This window comes from Ictalurus punctatus, chromosome 6, assembly GCF_001660625.3.
Source record: "Ictalurus punctatus breed USDA103 chromosome 6, Coco_2.0, whole genome shotgun sequence".
NCBI classification, from domain to species: domain Eukaryota; kingdom Metazoa; phylum Chordata; class Actinopteri; order Siluriformes; family Ictaluridae; genus Ictalurus; species Ictalurus punctatus.
The window spans coordinates 20439744-20458886 of NC_030421.2; the positions used below are offsets into that span (position 1 = coordinate 20439744).

Genomic DNA, 19143 nt, shown 5'->3' on the forward strand with positions numbered 1-19143 from the left:
TTATTTTTGTTTATGCATTATTAAAAAGCATCTTGTATTAAAGCTTATTAATGGGAAGATTGGATTGTTACAGACTTCGCTGCTGACAGTTTGGTGTGTAGTGGTGCAGCCACCTCACAGCTCCAGAGTCCTGGGTTTGATCCTGAGTTCAGGTTGCTGTCTGTGCAGTTTTTGCACGTGGTCTCCCTGTGTTCAGATGGGGTTCCTTCACGTTCTCTGGTTTCCTCCCACTGTCTAAAAACATACAGGTAGTCGGACTGACTACAATAAATTTCCTGTGCGTGCACAAATGGTGCCTTGCGATGGACTGGTGTCTCGTTAAGGGTGAATTCTCCAGTGCCCAGAGTTACTGGGATAGGCTACAGATCCACTGTGACCCTGATCAGGATCAAATGGTTACTGAAGATTGATTGATTTGATTGATAGTTAGTTTAGTTAGTTGTTTAGCAAAAACATGTTCCTCCTTGGATATATGTATTTCTGCATGTAGGTTAGATCTTTCCTACTTTTAAAATAAACTTAAAATATTTCTTAATAATAATAATAATAAGCATGAACCAAAATGTAAATCAAAGGACTGAAATTTTGCTGTAGGCACTCTGCGGTTTCTTTAAAATCATTCGCACATCTATAAGCGATAGTGAGAGTTTTTCATCTCACTGGCCACGACCCCTCACTCCTTGAGTAAAGACAGCCCCTCTCCACTGAAATCTAATCATAACTCTTCAGCCCAGTCACTGCGGGTCAATAGCAGCTGATTTAGAGCAGAGTTAATCTCTACCCTGATGTCCGGAAGAAGATAAGTGTCATTTAGGAGTACCGGAGATGGGCTGCACGCCATCTAAAGCCAACATTGCATACTCTCATGAGCATGTGTGTGGGGATCTGGACACCTGCTCCACCTTCTTACCGAGTGTTATAAGCTCCGTATCCACGCCGGAGAGACCCTCAACCAGACTGCGCGTGGACACCGGAGCCAACGGCAGAGAAACTTTCCTTACCGGTAAGATTGGGGAAGTCTACTACATTAGTCTACTTCTGGGAGGGCGATATTTTGTGTTAGATTGTCTACACTATAATAATTGTTATTTGTTTATTACTATCTATAGGCTATCTTTCTTGACCGTTTACAATTAACCACACTTGGTTTCCTGGCACTATGTTAGTATCCTACTGTTTAACCGCTACTATTTTTAATCTGTGTATGTCATATTAAAGTTTCAACATAACATTGAGTGCAAAACGTTGCATCCTCCATCGTTTGTGGATGGAAATAAAATAATGTAAAAAAAAAAAAATAAATAAATAAAAATGTGCACCTATTTTTCAGTTTATCTGAAGAAAAAAAAAAAGAGTAGCATGTCAGAGGCCTGGAAGTGAAATGTGCTTTATCTGGCAACATCAATGCAAAAACATAAGGCGAAAGTTCACAGTGGTTTAGTGATTAGCAGGCTTTGCCTTGCGTCTCTAGGGCTGCGGTTCCGATTCCAGTCTGGGGTTTCCTCCTCCAGTCCAAAGACATGTGTTGTGGGTTGATTGGCATTTTCAGATTGTCCGTGTAGTGTGTGGCTGGGTGATGAGTGTATGTGTGAATGTGCCATGTGATGGGTTTGGAACCCTGCGCAGGGGATAGGCCCCATGCTCCCCGCGACCCTGTGTAGGATAAATGATACAGAAATGGATAGATGCCTTAGCACGCACTGTTTGAACGATTTTGTTACCTGTACTAATAAAGGAACACCATCGTGATCTTTACTGCAGTAGTATGTGGGTTGTGTCTATAGGCTGCATTTCCCCCTAAACCAGTTCTGGTGTTTATTGCAGTTCCTAGTCGGGACTGTTACGGCCGCTTGGCGAATCAGCAGCCTGAGAGCCCGGACGCATGGAGCACGATGAGCACAGCCAGTTTTTTCGCACCGCGGGCCAGCGACTTCGAGGGCAGCGACACACCGGCTGGAAAGCGGTAAAAAAAAAAAAGAACGTCGCGCTTCAGTGAACCTAATTAACGGTAGTTCGGTATTGGCATAAAGTTGGCTTGACGTTGGATGTTCGTTATTCGCAGATATTTAGGGACCGTCTCTAAAGTTACATACGACAATCAGTGTGTTTACATGGACAACAATAATCCACTCTTAGCCCGATTAAGACCATACTTTGATTAAGAAACTACCATATTAACAGCAATTTTTAATGACCTTAATCTAATTAAGGTCATACTCAGAGTAAGCAATAATCGAATTAAGACAGGTGGAGTACTCCTGTTTTAGTCGCATTATGGACGTGTATTACAGACATGTAAACACCTTAATCACATTATGAACGTCGTGTGAGAGTTTCCACCGCATTTTGCGACAGGACACGATCACACACGGCAGTTTTACGTTTTACGGCGAACAAGAGAGTTCAGCTGCGTCCCAAACCGCATACTTTTTTTCATACTTTTTAGATTTTTTAAATTTATTAAAATAAGCTATTAAATCATATGTAAATTAGATATGCATTTCACTACAGAATGGGCTCATACACAAAATATACCATAATTTAAAGCTCAATAGCATTTGAAGGGAATTATGTACAGTCATGAAGCCAACTGTAAAATGTTTGACTAGGTGTCAGGTATGAGGCACACCTTTTAAATTTTTGATATTTAACCCTACAATCATTGTCATTGTGTGACTGTAAGTCATTCCCTTCAAATGCTATTGAGCTTTAAATTTTGGTATATTTTGTGTATAATGGTATATTTTGTGTACTACATTCTGTGGTGAAATTCACATCAAATTTACATATGATTTTATAGCTTATTTTAATAAATATCAAAAATCTTTTTGCAAAAAGTTGTGCGTCATACCTAACACCTAGTTGAACATTTTACAGTTGGTTGTGTGACTGTAAGTCATTCCCTTCAAATGCTATTTAAGTTAGAAACGTGTATAACAATGTCGTATGTAACTTTAGAGACGGTCCCTTAATTTCCGCATATCAGCGAATATCGACCGTCCAACGTCAAACCAACTTTATACCAGTCAGTTCGGTAGCGTTGTCAGGGAGACGCTTTCAGCTACTGATCTACTCTATCAGCACAGCAGCTAGTTATCACAGGCTTTCCCCGTGTGATTGAACTTGATCCTGTATTTGGACATTTTAATAAGAACTTATCATTACTTCGCCGTATAGGCCTACATTCATTATAGTTTAACGAGGATGTCGAATTTAAGAGGCGGGAAAAAAACAAGAGAAATTTGGTAGCGCCACCGCTTGACTCTCCAATTCTCGCGGTGTTTGGACACTGAATTCTCGCGAGGGGCTGCGGATTCCGAAAGCGAAGAGGAGAAATGGAGAGATGAGGGCTGAAAAGGAACCGACGACGGGAAGCAGAGAAAGAGGCGTCGTCGAGATACAGCTGAGGGACGCTCAGAGGGAGCAGGACAGCACTACGGCCAATTCAAAGCACAAAGAGGAGAAAAAGGAAATCTTCACCAAGGTACGTATAGGTCAACACACGACGCTCATGTTGCGCGTGTTAACTCTGCGCCGTCCGGCTCGTGATGAAGGATTCAGCACCACAGACAGCGCACAGGGAGCGCCGCAGGAACAGTGTTCCTCAAACCATACACACCATCCGGAGTAAACATCGTTACGACGATGCATTTAATAAAGTGTACAAAAGAAGTAACTGGTATGATAAGCATTGTTTAAATTGGCAAAAATAAATAAATAAAGAACATTTAGGCTACGCGACTGATTACATTATAAAGATGTACACATTTAAAATCTGTATCCTGTGTTTTACATGTTTCTGTAAAGCTGCTTTGAGACAATGTCCATTGTAAAAAGCGCTATACAAATCAAATTTAATTGAATTGAATGCATGGACTTAGACTTGCTGTTTATAAGGCTGCTTCGCATTTTAGTTCAAGGCACCTGAGCAAGGCTGGACTGTAAATGCATCATGTAGGCTACTCTATAGTATGTTAACACACACACACACACACACACACACACACACACACACACACACCAGCAGGAGAGTTACATGTGTTATAAACTTTAAGGATTCGTGGTGCAATTAAATCTACACGTGACTTTGGTTAGTTTGCTCTACTTCTAACACAAAACTATTATACAAAAACAACACTAAAGGCCCCAGTGTGTATTAACCTCTTAAAGCCTCACCGTTCACTTTAACAGGAACACCTGTACACCTGCTCGTTTATGCAGTTATCCAATCAGCCAATGTGGCAGCAGCACAATGCATAAAGTCATGCAGATACAGGTCAAGAGCTTCAGTTAATGTTCACATCAAACATCAGAATGAAGAAAAAATGTGATCTCTGTGACTTGAACCGTGGCATGGATGTTGGTATCAGATGGGCTGGGTTGAGTATTACAGAAACTGCTGATCTCGTGGTTATTTCACACACAACGGTCTGTAGGGTTTACACAGAATGGTGCAAAAAAAACAACAACATGTGATCGGAGAGTCTACAGGCTGAAACACTTGAGTCTATAGTAACTCAAATAAGGGGTCTTTACAACCATGGTGAGCAGAAAAGCATCTCAGGATGCACAACACATCAAAACTTCAACTTCTGTTACAACAGCAGACGACTCACCCAAGCTAGACAATTGAATATTAGAAAAAGACCAGATGATTTTTCCCCTAATCTTCAACTGGGCAGTTTTGGTGAGTCTGTTCCCATGATAGTCTCAGGTTCCTTTTCCTGACTGACAGGAGTGGAAACCAATGTGGTCTTCTGCTGTTGTAGCCCATCCATCTCAATGTTTCGTATATGCTGAGATACATTTCTGCTCTCCATGGCTGTAAAGACTGATAATATGAGTTACTATATTGTTCCTGGCAGCTCAAGCCAATCTGGCCATTTTCCTCTGACCTCTCTTATCAATTCAAAGTCGTTTCCACCCACAGAACTGCCACTCGCTCAGTGTTTTTTTTCCCACCAAACTATAGAAACTACTGTGTGTGAAATTCCCAAGAGATCAGAAGTTTCTGAAATACTCAAAACAGCCCATCTGGAGCCAACATCCAAAGCCATGATCAAAGTCACAGAGATCACACTTTTTCTTCATTCTGATGTTTGATGTGAACATTACCTGAAGCTCCTGACCTGTATCTCCATGTTTTTTTTTTTGTTTGTTTTTTGCATTGCACTGCTGCCACATGATTGGCTGATTAGATAATTGCATGAATGTGCAGGTGTTCCTAATAAAGTGACCAGTGAGTGTATATTCAGTTATTCATCTAAAAATACAATATTACCCAGTAAATAATTGAATGGATATGTATGTAGTTACTGTATGAGAATGAGAAATGTAAAATTGTGAGAGTTGAAGGAGTCTAACAACTACAGTGTTAATGTAAGTATGGCTGACATAAATTCATACCATAGAGCAAATACGTGGCAGTTTGCAGTAAAAATTACACACTCTTCCTTTTCTAGGTTGTGATTCGACGTCTTCCACCCAGCTTGTCAAAAGACCAGCTTGAGGAGCAACTCAGTCCACTGCCTTCTTATGACTATTTTGAGTTCTTTCCTGCTGATCAAAGGTATTTAGATTCTGGTAAATTTATGCTTTAGAAGATTTTGGTGAATGTATTCTTGATAGAATATATCTTTAATAAACCTGTTTGGGTTTTATTCTGCAGCCTGTATCCACATCTTTTCTCCAGAGCATACATCAACTTTAAAAACCCAGAAGATATTGTTCTCTTCAGAGATCGTTTTGATGGTTATGTTTTTATTGATAATAAAGGTAAGACTTTACATACAGTACTTTGTATAAAAGCAGACACGTTTATGCAAAGTAGTTGGCAATCTAGGATGTTGAGTGTTACAGGCCTTGCTCAAAGTCGCAGTAGTGACAGCTTAGTGATACTGGGTTTTCATAGTCTTATGGGCACACAGTGGCTTAGTGGTTAGCCTCACACCTCCAGGGTTGGGGGTTCGATTCCCGATGCTGCCCTGTGTGTGTGGAGTTTGCATGTTCTCCCTGTGCTGTGGGGGTTTCCTCCGGGTACTCCGGTTCCTCCCCCAGTCCAAAGACATGCATGGAAGGCTGATTGGCATGTCCAAAGTGTCCGTAGTGTATGAATGGGTGTGTGAATGTGTATGCGATTGTGCCCTGCGATGGACTGGCACCGTGTCCAGGGTGTACCCCGCCTTGTGCCCCATGCTCCCTGGGATAGGCTCCAGGTTCCCCGTGACCCTGAAGGATAAGCGGTATAGAAAATGGATAGATGGATGGAATAATGTCTTTGTCTGCCTTTCATTTAGGTCAAGAATATCCAGCCATTGTAGAATTTGCACCTTTTCAGAAAGTTTCCAAGAAGAAGCTCAAGAAAAAAGATGCCAAAGCAGGAAGCATTGAAGAAGGTATTTTGTGATTGTTGAAAAAGGCTTTTATTGAAAGTTTATATTTTTTTAAGCTTTTTGCAGAGATCCAAAAGTTTGTTTCTCCTACTAGATCCAGAATACAAACGATTTCTGGAGAACTACTCTTGTGATGAGGAGAAGTCAATGGCCAATCCAGAAACACTGTTGGGAGAAATTGAGGCTAAAACAAGAGAGCTCATAGGTAAATTTGGACATCTCTTTTGGCACCATACATAGCTAAACTAATGGTGGCTTCCCTTGTACATTTTATATGTGCTACAGTGCAAGATGAAGTTCTTCTTCTATTCAAACTGTTCAGTGGTAGGTAACTATTATTCCTGCAAAACAATTAATTGCAAAATGATTTATGATTCATTTTTCACATTTTACTTGATTTCAGCTAAAAGGACAACACCACTTCTGGAATACATTAAGAACAAGAAGTTGGAGAAGCAGGTTGGGATATAGAAACTATTCTGAGTTTCTCTTTAATAAATGCATGAGTACTGTAAGGTTTCTTATGCTTTTGTTTTTTATATATATTTTTGTTGTTGTTTTTAAATACAGAGAATTCGGGAGGAAAAAAGGGAGGAGAGAAGACGCAGAGAACTGGAGAAGAAACGGCAAAGGGAAGAGGAGAAAAGGAAACGCAGAGAAGAGGAGAGGCGAAAACGCAAAGAGGCAGAGAAGCAGAAGAAACTCTCTGAAAAGGATATAAAAATTAAGGTCTAACCACTTCCTCTTTCAGATTCTTTACTCAGATGTCCTTTGTCAGCAAGGCTCACTATTTGAAAATCAGTGCATTGTAGTTTTAATAATAGTCCTGATGTTTCTGTAGCTTTTGAAGAAATGTGACAGGGATGATGAGGTGGAATCAGACAGACTGAAAGACAAAGGAGACAGTGGAGAGACAGAGAGGAACAAGTGGGAGAAATCTGCAGGTCACACCAAGACAAAGGAACCTAAAGAGAAGTACAAAAAGTGTTCATGCTGTATATTTGAATGTGTAAATGCAATTACCGTTTTTCGCTTTCACTCACACCATCTTAAGAACTGCTGTGAGAATGTTTGTGTTTTGTGTGTTTCTATTTCTATAGTCGAATTCAGATGGAGAGTGATAAGGAGCAGCGGGATGGCCACAGCCGCCGGCAGAGAGAAAAAGACCAGAAGGGCAGAGAAGAGGAGCGCAAGCGGCAGCGGCATCACTATGAGTTTGACAAGTTCATGCGCCGCAAGGAGGAGACCAAATGGGGCAAAGGCTACTGTCATGACCGGGCAAAGAAAGATGGCCACCACCATGGCTACTCCTACTGCCTTGAGATGGGGGATAAGTCAAGTAAAGAGGACCGAGATGAGATGGGGAGCAGGAAGGAACGTATTCGTAATAAGGTGAGCAAGAGCTGATAGAACATCAGTGACTCAACCACAGACTATGTACTGCAAACAACAGGCTCTACTGTTATCAGTGTTTGACTAACCTTCTCAAATGTAAGAAACTTAATTAGGTTAATCATTAAGCACATCACTTTACAGTACTTAAGGACACATCACATTACTTAAGGACAACACAAGCACATGTCATGGCATTGTGAGCATAAGCCAAGAATATTCACTCTGTTTGCCCGACACTCAGCTATGTAGTATAGACACTGTTAAAGACACGAGCATAGGCTTCCTTTAGTCTTTTCATCACTTTATCTTGAGGTTTCATCATGTCAGTGGGTTTGCAATACAAATCCTCCTCCCTCCTGTGGTTTGTATTGCAGTCCAGGCTTGTGTTGTGAATGCTGATGTGCTGTCGAGGCAGTTAGCTGTGAATTTAGCTGTTGGCAATTTTGGGCTGATGATTGATGGAAGTCAACATGTCTCTCAGTCTGTGTTAGTGCATCAGGAGAAAAGGACCTCCCAGTCTGAGGGGCCAGACCAGATAGGAGGGGCTCTGCCAGCCAAGGTACAGCTAGCCTTTGAGCCTTTCTACCAAAGGGGAGGGGATACCACACTGATGTACGCTGGGAGGCCCCACACCATAACATGCTAGGCCTCATTGTTGACAGCAAATGCCACAACATGTTAGTAATACAGTTTGTAACAACTGGCAATAGTCATTACAATTTGGAACCAAGCACAAGAGCAAAACCGTCCATTTTTAATTTCCATACATTCAATTCATATAAAAATATAATCTCAGAATATTTTAGAGCTTTTGCTGTCAAAAACATATCGTGTGCTATTGTAAAGTATAAATACAATGGTAGGACACTGATCAGAGCCAGAGAGTATTTCTATTCTGGTTAATTAGGGCTTTGTGAAGGGCTTACTGCAGACACAGAGAAATAAAATGTTAGTCCCTTGCTCTTGTCTTCTGTGTCTCAATATTGTCTCGGGAACAGGACCGACCTGCCATGCAGCTGTACCAGCCAGGAGCCCGTAACCGTAAGCGCATAGGTTCTGGGAACAAAGGCTTTGACTTCAGCCGACTCTCTCCGGAGCCAAGCACCGAACCCTGCTATGAGCTGACCATAGGAACAGGCTCTGAGAAAAGTGGAGATGAGTGACAGAAAAAGCATGTTTCAGCTCAAGGCAAGAGGCAGAATAATGTGCTCAGAGAATAAACCTCTCTGATCATGTTCTCAATGTGCTCCATCTGTGTTTCCACGCACTGTGTCAGCAGTATAGTCAAACTCTAGATTGTGTTATTGTTAATAAATTCTACTATATGTTTGAGTTTCATGTCAAAGAACACTGCCTCATCCACCGGATTCACATTTTTTCTAAATTTTTAGAGCATACGCACTTATCACGTTGTTTGTTGACCTCCACTTTAAGATCAAATGCCTCATCATTTACAGAAGACAGATTTATATGCCTTTTGTAGTGAATCATATAGCTTCCATTACATGACAGAGTTTATGAATAGTGTAGTACAGATAGTGTACAGATTTTACTGTAAAAATCATAAGCAGATATTGTGAAATGCATATATGCATATATTTTTAATATATGAAATGTATAGGAATAGGGTAATAAGAGAAAGTAATAAAATATATGTGAGTGTATGCACATTACTGCGTTTATCCTGGATGTAAAAAGCACTTACTTGATTTAATAATTCAGCATGTAACACTTAATTTTAGATAATAATACGATAATACTAATGCCTGATCTTTTATATATTAATCTATGATATTTGGGCTTTTTGTACTCATGTAGTACTGCTAAATTGAGCTAGCTCATAATATTTATTATAATGAATAAGCAACATTTCACCTGTTAGCCAAGAAGTACACATTTTGGCTTTCACTTAAAGCTGTGGAGAATGACTAGCTTGGATTTTACTTAGATCTATGTAAAATGTTATCAGAACATCAATCCTGCTTTTTATATGGTTGTATAATTGATGGCGATTGTGTTTTACATGCCTCAGTGACATGCCATTTCTTTGGTAAAGATTAATAGGTTCTTTTGCTCTCAATTGAAAGACCAAGAAAACTAAACCTTTTCACATAAATAATTACATTACAATGCATTTTGATGGATTTATTAATATCGTTTGTCTACAATAAACTTTCACATTGTCGAGAGAACAGTGCGTGTATTTGTTTAAAAATTATTTAATGACTTGAGCACCGATTTCAGATCAAGTATCAGAACTGGTAACTGGTAAGAAGCATACTTCACAATAAATCAAATGTCAGTAGGCTCATTTTTTTATTTTTGAAATACAGAGCTCAGCCCTAACACCATAAAATTGAACTTTTTTCCTGTCTTCACATTCCAAATGATGATACCTCTATTTTATTAGTATTTAAGGTCAGGAACAAGCCAGTCATAAAAAACTGTACATTACAAAAAATGACATAGCAAATGAAAATATTTTGAATATAGTGGAATTTAGCTAGTACTCCTTATTATAAAGTTACACTCATCCAAATGTAAGATTATTAAACCTATTTATAGACATTTCTACTCATTTGAATCTTATTTTCATAATTTTGCTGCTTTCTAGACATAAGTGCTTAAAATTAGCAAAAGTATCTGGCAATAGAATAATACTATTTCAAGCTTGGAATTAGTCAAAACATCCATCCATCCATCCACAACCGCTTACTCCTTTTCAGGGTAACGGGGGAACCTGGAGCCTATCCCAGGGATCATCGGGCACAAGGCGGGGTATACCCTATATAGGGTGCCAGTCCATCGCAGGGCACAATCACACACACACACACATTCATACACTACGGACACTTTAGACATGCCAATCAGCCTACCATGCATATCTTTGGACTGGGGGAGGAAACCGGAGTACCCGGTGCAAACCACCGCAGCACGGGGAGAACATGCAAACTCCGCACACACAGAGGGAATCAAACCCTGATGGTGTGAGACGGACGTGCTAACCACTAAGCCACCGGAAATACTAGATAAATGTAACTACGTTCAAGATATTTACACTTGCTAAGATGTCATTCTTTGCAGTATTTTCAGTATACAGTGCAATCAAATTATTCAATCCCCATTGCAAGTCAGGTTTATTGTCAAAATTTATAGACTTTCAGCTGTTTGAAATGAACAAATCAAATAAAAGCAATTGTAATAGTTCAAGCAATGCATGCTTCAACTGGTTTCCCCAAATTCAACTGAAAATGCAACTTATAATGATTTCTCCAGTCTCAAAATTATTCAACCCCTTCATGGCAAGCATCTTTAGTACTTAGTCGAGCACCCTTTTGCTGTTCTGACCTGCTGCAAATGAGATGCACAGCATCTGGCAGCATTTGCATGCTAATCTGTAAATGTCTTTGGCCAGAGAAATGTCTCTATCTAGTGCATGAAGCAACTAGCAGGTTGGAGACAAAATTGTGTAAGTAAAAACAACTTTAACCTTCTCACAAGGTTTACTGTAGACAATAAATGGATTAATACAGGCCATAAAGACCATTTTAATTATTGAAACTTTGTAAAATAACAGTAATCATTCTCATCATAAAAGAACTGGTTGTGTATCAGTAGATATAACCACCCATGACCTTCCTTTGCAGCTTTGTTATCTTCTCATCTTTTATGGTGCAAAATAAGTGAATCTGTAATAATGTGTGGTGGTGCAAGTTACATCCTGTCTACGAGTAATCCTAGTCATGCACTTCTACCAGGCTTGAGTCAACTCTCAACCATCTGCACACAGTGAAACACAGTTGTAGCCGGACATGAATGAAAAACGTTAACTGATTTACCAAAGCAACACACTTAACAGTAAGAATGAAAAACGAATCTTTTTAATGCCTCTTCACTGTCCATCGTACATTAAATCCAAACAGATTTACGAATACACAAGCTTAATTAATGTTACTTAATGGTGTACTTACTGCCAACAAACTGCAATTAAATGATTATTCTATCAAACCCATCGTATTTACTGAATCTGAGCATTGCTACTAGTTTAGTACCACAATACTGCTGCTATTTATGTTAGTATATTCCATAATAGATGACATGGGAATAACAGATGGTTGGAAACAAATTCTGTATAGAATATCATGATAGACATAAACAAGTGTCATCTGTCACTTCTGCTTCACATAAATATTTCAGTTTTGATGACGCAAAGTAATTTGATCTGGTTCATTCTGAGCCAGACAAAATGATTCTTGGTTGCTGTGTATTGTAAAGCATGCAGCAATTTTTAAATGCCAAAATAACTGAAAACTATACATATAATTTAGAACAACCAAGCCTGATTGTGTGTCTGCCTTGAACCTGAAAAAAGAATGAATCTATCCTATTTTTTTCAGTGTTCACCTATGACACACTGCTTTACCCACATCCAGTTCAACGTCAACAATATCGTGTTAGTGGGTGGTTTCAAGATTATGTCTGTCACATTTAACCTTGTTTAGACTTGACTGTAGTCTCGTCGCCTGTGCAGACAACATATCTGGTCATGTCACCTTTTTTTTCCTTTTGTTTCTTTCTTTTTTGTTTACAGATATATTTTACAGATACATAGCACTCTCTCAACATTATGGATGTGATATGGATTTTCACAAATGTTAAAACGTTGTTAATGTTAAAGAGTTTTACAGAAAAAAAGCTTTGAATGAACAACAAATACTTATTATACATAATCTAACTAATGTGATTTGTCTTGAAAAGGCAGAGTAACCTGCCTAGTTAATCACTGTAGGGAAATCAATGTAACAACTACAATATGAACTAAGAATAAACTAAGAATGCTTAAGGATCTAACCCAACTCGAACCTCAGCCTTATTGATGACATTCTTCTGCTTCAAACACAGCAATGTGGTCAGAACCTGCTGTTGTGTGTTGGACTAACAAACATATTTGATAGATAAATAGATAGATCTGACAATGGTGATACATCGCTGACACTACACACTGACTAGACTAGGAAATACCCTTACTGGGTACAAGCGTCAAACAAATTTCTGGTTCGTGATAAATAGTGTGCTCAGGGAGGCTTAGCACATTCGGTTAGCACATTTGTCTCACACCTCTAAGGGTGGGTCCTTGATTCCCGACTCCACCCTTTATGCATGGAGTTGTTTGCATGTTCTCCCCATGCTTCAGGGGTTTTCTCCAGGTTTCCTGGCCCAGTCCAAAAACAGGCATTGTAGGCTGACCCTGTGTACGATAAGTGGTACAGAAAATGTATGGAAGGATAAATAGTGGATAGTGCACAGGGTGTTGCAGGCGACCAGCCACAGAAGTTGTCAACAAGACACTATGATAATTAAGATAAAAGCACTACAATTCAGTAAGCATCAAATGCAGTGATATATGTAGGCTAGTGTATGTAAAAAAAAACCCTTCCCCCCCCAGGGCCTCAAATCCTATATCATCTAACAGTATTAATATCCAAAAGCTTTGTAACATACACTAAAAACAAGCGATAATTTAATATGAATTTTATTTTATTCCATTTTGCAATAAAATGAAATGAGATTAGATAAAACACATGGCAAGTAGTTATGAGCACTTCTGTTTTGGTGCACAAGATGTCTCAAAGCCATCTGTTGTTGGTGTAAAGTCTGGTATGTGCATGTTATGGTTAATGTGGCATGTCTTCCTTTCCCACATCCTCACTCACCTTTGTGAGTAAAGAACATTTTCTTCAACATTGTAATTGATAGTCAAGTGCTGCAATAAAAATAATTGTGGATTTAATTTTAATGGTGACTTCACGTTAAAAGACATAGTTGTTCCACAAAAATTAAATTAAATAAAAATAAATGATTTTTCAGTGGAAGTTCCATCCATGCTGCACCATACGCTGCACAGTTTATAAAGTTTCAACTTCAAATAAAATGAAACGCTTAGACTGTGTTATACTGCTGAATTGAAAAAAGTTCATCTCTACACTGGTCATACTTCATGTATAAATTTTGGCTTGAACTGTGGATTTGAGAAGTCAGAAATGACGCACTTCCCCTCTCTGCTAACAGGCACAGATCTTAGAACAAGTGTTTCCTGAATCTAACAGTCATATAGCACACTAACGGCCTATAATACACGTGGGAGTCTACATGTGCTCAGCAGGGTAAGTGCACTGGAAGCCACTTTCAGCTACAAACAAACATGAAAACATTTTGATCTGTTTATTTGCCAACGATTAATCAAAACATTGAAACGATTTGTAATCAAGTCAGTGTGGTGCTGATTAGTTATACTGAGGAATAGCATAAGCAAAAGCTGCTGTGATTTGATATATGAATTGTGCTGCAGAACGGGTATAGTAGCATGTTGTGTAACTCATAATAATAATGTGTGGGACACAATGCCATAGCTTCTTTTTTTTTGTGGTTTCCCTCACATACTTGAAAGAAATGTGATCTAGGACATACTGAGGCTATCACTTTTTTGAGCTAAAAAATGGAAATCATTTTAAACTTCCTTTGGAAACCACTGAGAAGCACCAAAAAGCAAAGACAATTATGGTACAAGGTTTCTTTTAAATAAAGGAAGTATTATCTAATATGTAGTCAGAACATCTAGAAATATGCTTATTGAATTTATATTTGTTTTTAAAACAACCTAAGAAAGAGAAATTCTATTTGAATTTGCCTATATATACATATATACATATATATACACATATATATATATATATATATATATATATATATATATATATATATATATATATATATATATATATATATATATATATATATATATATATATATATATATATATATATATATATATATATATATATATATACACTATATATGTGATATTTTAAATTCAAAGAGATCATCTTTTGCAGTGTACTGATACTTTAATGTAACAAAATGTACAGGGTGTGCCAAAAATCTCCATGCATAGGGGACTATGTATACCAGCACCACATTGGTTATGCCTTTGTCCGCAACAGTGTCATGTGCGTGATGTGCTCACTACATTTCCTATTAAAGTCCATTGCAGCCTTACGAAAGCTTCCCTATCCAGCTTAGTTCATATAATATAAACTAAGCATGAAAAATTTTATGAGACATTTTGCTAAAAAAGTGTTAATTTCCCATGTTTATGGAGACTTTTGGGACACCCTGCATACAGTGGGGTCCAAAGGTCTGAGACCACTATGTGAAAATGCTTCTGTTTGCCATTCTTTTTCAATTTAACACAAAGGATTTCATTACAAATGCTCTTATCAGCAATAACTTGAGTGAAAATGAGACATTTACATGAATTTCAGAATCACCTTGCCACCGTCGCCTCTGGCTTGCTCATTAGGGATAAATTCATACATTTAAAATCTATATCATGAATTAATGTATTTCTGTAAAGCTGCTTTGGGACAATGTCCATTGTTAAAAGTGCTATACAAATTAACTGAATAGAAAGGAATATAGTTTCTTAGTATTTGTTACATCACCTTTTTGCTTTAATGACAGTTTGCACTCAAGCTGACACAGACTACACAAGTTTGTGAAAAACCTTACGATCCATGTTAGATCAAATCCATCAGTGTGTCATTTGAACACATGCTTGAATGGAAGACTTATGGATAATCTGACCTTAACATGAGTTAACATAGTCAATGTCACAAACAACATCATAGAAAATGTTGTTTTGAATTTTCAAAATTCTAAAACTTTCTATTTATTTCCATTTTTTTTTCTAAAAATCACAGATGTTTAATCTGGTCTTAGACTTTTGGACCCCACTGTATGTTGTCTCAGTGTACGCCCTGTATGTAGCCTCGTACCTCCATAGATAAAAACTAAAAACTGTAAATAACTACCACAAAAAACAACTCATGTATTTGACAGATGCATCAAACCATAAAGATTTATAGAGTACTTCACTTTTTAATTAGAACATTTATCTTTATACTGCTGCAGTTCAGTCTATGGACAATCAGCAAGCTAAGGAATTGCCAGACACAGGAGTTAAATTATCCCATGAAATATCCAAATGAATATTTATAATAATGTATTTAAAAATATAAAATAAGATCATAAAACACAGTAAGATGCTAGTGAATATAAAACCATATAGACAGATCATTTCATGAGTGGTATGACAACCAACACATATGAAACCTCAATCATTTCTGTGAAAAAAAAAATCAGTGCAAAAAATCAGTGCAGAAAAAGCTGATACAGAAACATTTCTGCATGCTATAAAGCATACAGAAGTGTTATTATAATCAGATATAGTTGCATGAATTGGCAGATCATTAAGCTAATCATTAAACTTAGATTTCCTTTATGCATGAGCAAGTCGCAATGCTAGACTAAGCGTAATCTCATATCGTGAGAATTTCAACCAACACTTCTGCACATCCTGTATTCATACTTCTCTGCATTTTAACATCAAGACATGTCTGCTGAAAGTGTGAAAGCAATGTGTGAAGGAAACTGAAAAAAAAAAAACTTTTTTAATGAAAAAAGATTACACATGATTAGACTTCATACAATAAAACAAATGCACTGTTTTATACATTGGATGTATTTGAATCATATTTAACTTAGCTGTTGAACTACATTACTTACATATTAACATTGCCTGGCATGCACAAACAAATATACTTTCAGAGACATTGTGGGTGATGTTTACAAGGAAGCTGCAATGAGGTGAAATGTGATGTCACTCTTTCTGTCTCTATTTACAGGGAAGAAAAATAACTGCAAACATGTCTCAGAGTGCCAACGCCAGCAGTATAGACAATAAGACCCTGTCTATACTTCAAACCAAATGGACTAGTGACCTTGCGTCAGCCATCTATGTCATTGTGACCCTAGTTAATCTCTGTGGGAATGGCATTTCCATGTGGCTGCTGTTGTTCCGCACCTACCCAAAGACCCCTTCCATCATCTTTATGATCAATCTCACTATTACTGACCTGGCAGTGGGTTTAGCACTCCCTTTCCAGATCATGTACCAATTGAATGGCTACCACTGGACCCTGGGTCCAAGCATGTGCAACATACTAACAGTCACCTTCTTTGTTAACATGTATTGCTCCATTTTGACGATGACGGCTATCGGCGTTGACCGCTACATGGGTATTGTGAGGCCTATGCACTTCAGAAAGGGAAAAGGAAAGATCAGGAATGCAATTTTTGCATGCATCGTTATGTGGGGCATAGTTCTGGCAGTTCTCAGCCCATTGGAGAAGACAGATTTGACGTTTTACGTGAAAGAGCTCAACATCACCACCTGCTTTGACATTCTGAAGAAGGACATGCTCCCATCGATCGCACACTGGGCAGCCTTCCTGTTTGCCATGTTTGGCTTTCTGTTCCTCTGTCCCCTCATCATAACGGTGTACTGCTACATCAGGATCATCTGTGCTCTCACCAAAAAATCCAAAAGCATCCAGAAAGGGCGTGCCGTGCGCTTGGCTTTTATTGTCTTGTTTGTGTTTATTTTCTGTTTTGCGCCTAACAACATATTACTCTTGGCCCATACAGTCGCAAAGCTTTACTATAACAAATCTCTTTACATGTATTATAAACTTTCCTTGTCATTTAGCTGCATCAACAGCTGCCTGGATCCATTTATCTATTATTTAGCCTCAAAGGATTTCCGTCGAAAGATGAGACAGATGTTGAGGCTGCATAACCTCAGCACGGTGGATACTGAAATGAGTGAAGGCCGGAGAGAAAGTTTCCATTCAGCTCGTACTGGCTCTATTGGTAACGCAGATGCTAAACTCACAGAAACACCCATTAGTCGGACCAATTCAAGTTTATAGTTTTCAAAATATTATGTATAAATTTGCATCCATTTTTACTTCCCTTGTTTCAGTTTCTTTAATTGTGAAGAGGAAGCCAGCATTGGCATTTTCTACAGTAATACTTCCTTCCTCATTGTAGATAGTGTTTTGTACCATGCTTTTACATCTAATATTTAAACAATGTGTTTTATGTGTTTTTGTAGCATTTACATACTTTTTACTCATTGCCTGTGGTAACTCTGTCTGTACAAGGTGACTGCATCTGTACTAACTATATTGCAATTATTTGGCAGTTTTGTCCCTACATTTTTAAAGTATTTGTTCTGCACAATTCCATAAATATTATTTGATTGACATGCACTTTTAAGAATCTCTGGGATTTATGGTAGCTCTTACTAAAGCATTCTAGCTAAATTTGTTTATTTGTTTTAATAAATTTTCTTTTAAAGCTCATTATTTTATGTCAACAAATGTGTTTTGGATAACATTGCATATTGGCTACTTTTTGTGATGCAGTATCATGGAATACTGTGGCCTTCACAATAAATGTTGCTCATTTAAATAAAGCATTTTGTTTCATACTAGCCTATATATTTGCTTCAGGATACTGCACCTTGTTTGCAATTCTCCATCAGTTGAGGAATTTCATGAAGCCACCATAGGTTTCTGATATATATGACATATTTTGCCACTATCTAAGCTGCTAAAGCAGTGGAAATGGGACATGTTATGGCATCCTGTGCAACCCACAATGTGGGGTCACACCCATGAGTGCAGAACCATGCAGGAGTGTGAAAAGCACACAGGTAGGTTGAACACACAAAAAAATAAATTAATACAAATGAGTAGAAATATATGCAATTAGTACAAATACATGCTGAGTATTAAAAAAAAAAGCATGAACAATCTCAGAAGCAGTGAGGTTTCTAGACTTAATACTGAAACATGACATCTAATATGTGCTTGTGATGCAGAAAGTAGATTTTCAAAATTCTAAAACTTTCTATTTATTTCCTTTTTTTTTTTCTAAAAATCACAGATTTTTAATGTGATCTCAGATTTTTGGACCCCAAGGTATGTTGTCTCAGTGTATGCCCTGTATGTAGCCTTGTACCTTCAGGGATGCTTGCCTAGTGAAAATAATTACCACAAAAACCAACTGTATGTATTTGACAGATGCATCAAACCAAAGTAACTTACAGAAGTATTGTGGATTCAGAAATTATTCAGACCCCTTTACTTGTTGCACACTTTATTGTGTTGTGGATTTGATTTTGAATGTATTGCCATTTTTACTCACAAGTCTACACTTAATTGCCCAAAATGGCAAAATGAATTAAAAATCAAAAACCAAAATCTCTCATTTGCAAAAGTGTTCAGACCCTTTGCAGTGGCACTCCCAACTTCAGTCAAGTGCATCCTGTTTGCTTTAATTATTCTTGAGATGTGTCTAGAACCCAACTGTAGTCCACCTGTTGCAATTTGAATTGATTGGACATAGTTTGGAAAGGCAAGCACCACGGTGTATGTTTCTCAACCAGGGT

At 38.0% G+C, this 19143-nt stretch overlaps 2 protein-coding genes across 3 annotated transcripts; both read left to right on the plus strand.

The window, feature by feature from the left end:
- Positions 1-567: 567 nt before the first annotated feature.
- upf3a (UPF3A regulator of nonsense mediated mRNA decay) lies at positions 568-9974 on the plus strand. 2 transcript variants are annotated; one of them, XM_017469782.3, is made up of 12 exons: positions 569-1003; positions 1825-3484; positions 5463-5569; positions 5669-5775; positions 6297-6395; positions 6487-6597; positions 6796-6851; positions 6963-7121; positions 7234-7367; positions 7493-7784; positions 8269-8346; positions 8786-9974. In XM_017469782.3, the coding sequence occupies exons 2-12, from the start codon at positions 3344-3346 to the stop codon at positions 8948-8950; spliced, it is 1449 nt and encodes a 482-aa protein (XP_017325271.1). In that variant the 5' UTR covers positions 569-1003; positions 1825-3343; the 3' UTR covers positions 8951-9974. The 2 variants fall into 2 exon arrangements, with proteins under 2 accessions (XP_017325272.1, XP_017325271.1); XM_017469783.3 differs by lacking the exon at positions 8269-8346 and having other exon boundaries at positions 568-1003.
- A 3902-nt stretch (positions 9975-13876) lies between these two features.
- Positions 13877-18183, plus strand: p2ry8 (P2Y receptor family member 8). Its single transcript, XM_017469140.1, has 2 exons — positions 13877-13951; positions 16532-18183. Exon 2 carries the CDS (start codon positions 16553-16555, stop codon positions 17615-17617), a length of 1065 nt encoding a protein of 354 aa, XP_017324629.1. The 5' UTR covers positions 13877-13951; positions 16532-16552; the 3' UTR covers positions 17618-18183.
- The last annotated feature ends 960 nt before the right edge of the window (positions 18184-19143 follow it).

Excerpts from the sequence above, each read along its gene's own strand:
- p2ry8 (XM_017469140.1), top strand. The coding sequence starts at position 16,553 with ATGTCTCAGAGTGCCAACGCCAGCAGTATAGACAATAAGACCCTGTCT.
- upf3a (XM_017469782.3), top strand. The coding sequence starts at position 3,344 with ATGAGGGCTGAAAAGGAACCGACGACGGGAAGCAGAGAAAGAGGCGTC. Across the intron at positions 7,368-7,492 it reads ACAAAGGAACCTAAAGAGAA|TCGAATTCAGATGGAGAGTG; the intron begins GTACAAAAAGTG and ends CTATTTCTATAG. Across the intron at positions 8,347-8,785 it reads GAGGGGCTCTGCCAGCCAAG|GACCGACCTGCCATGCAGCT; the intron begins GTACAGCTAGCC and ends TCTCGGGAACAG.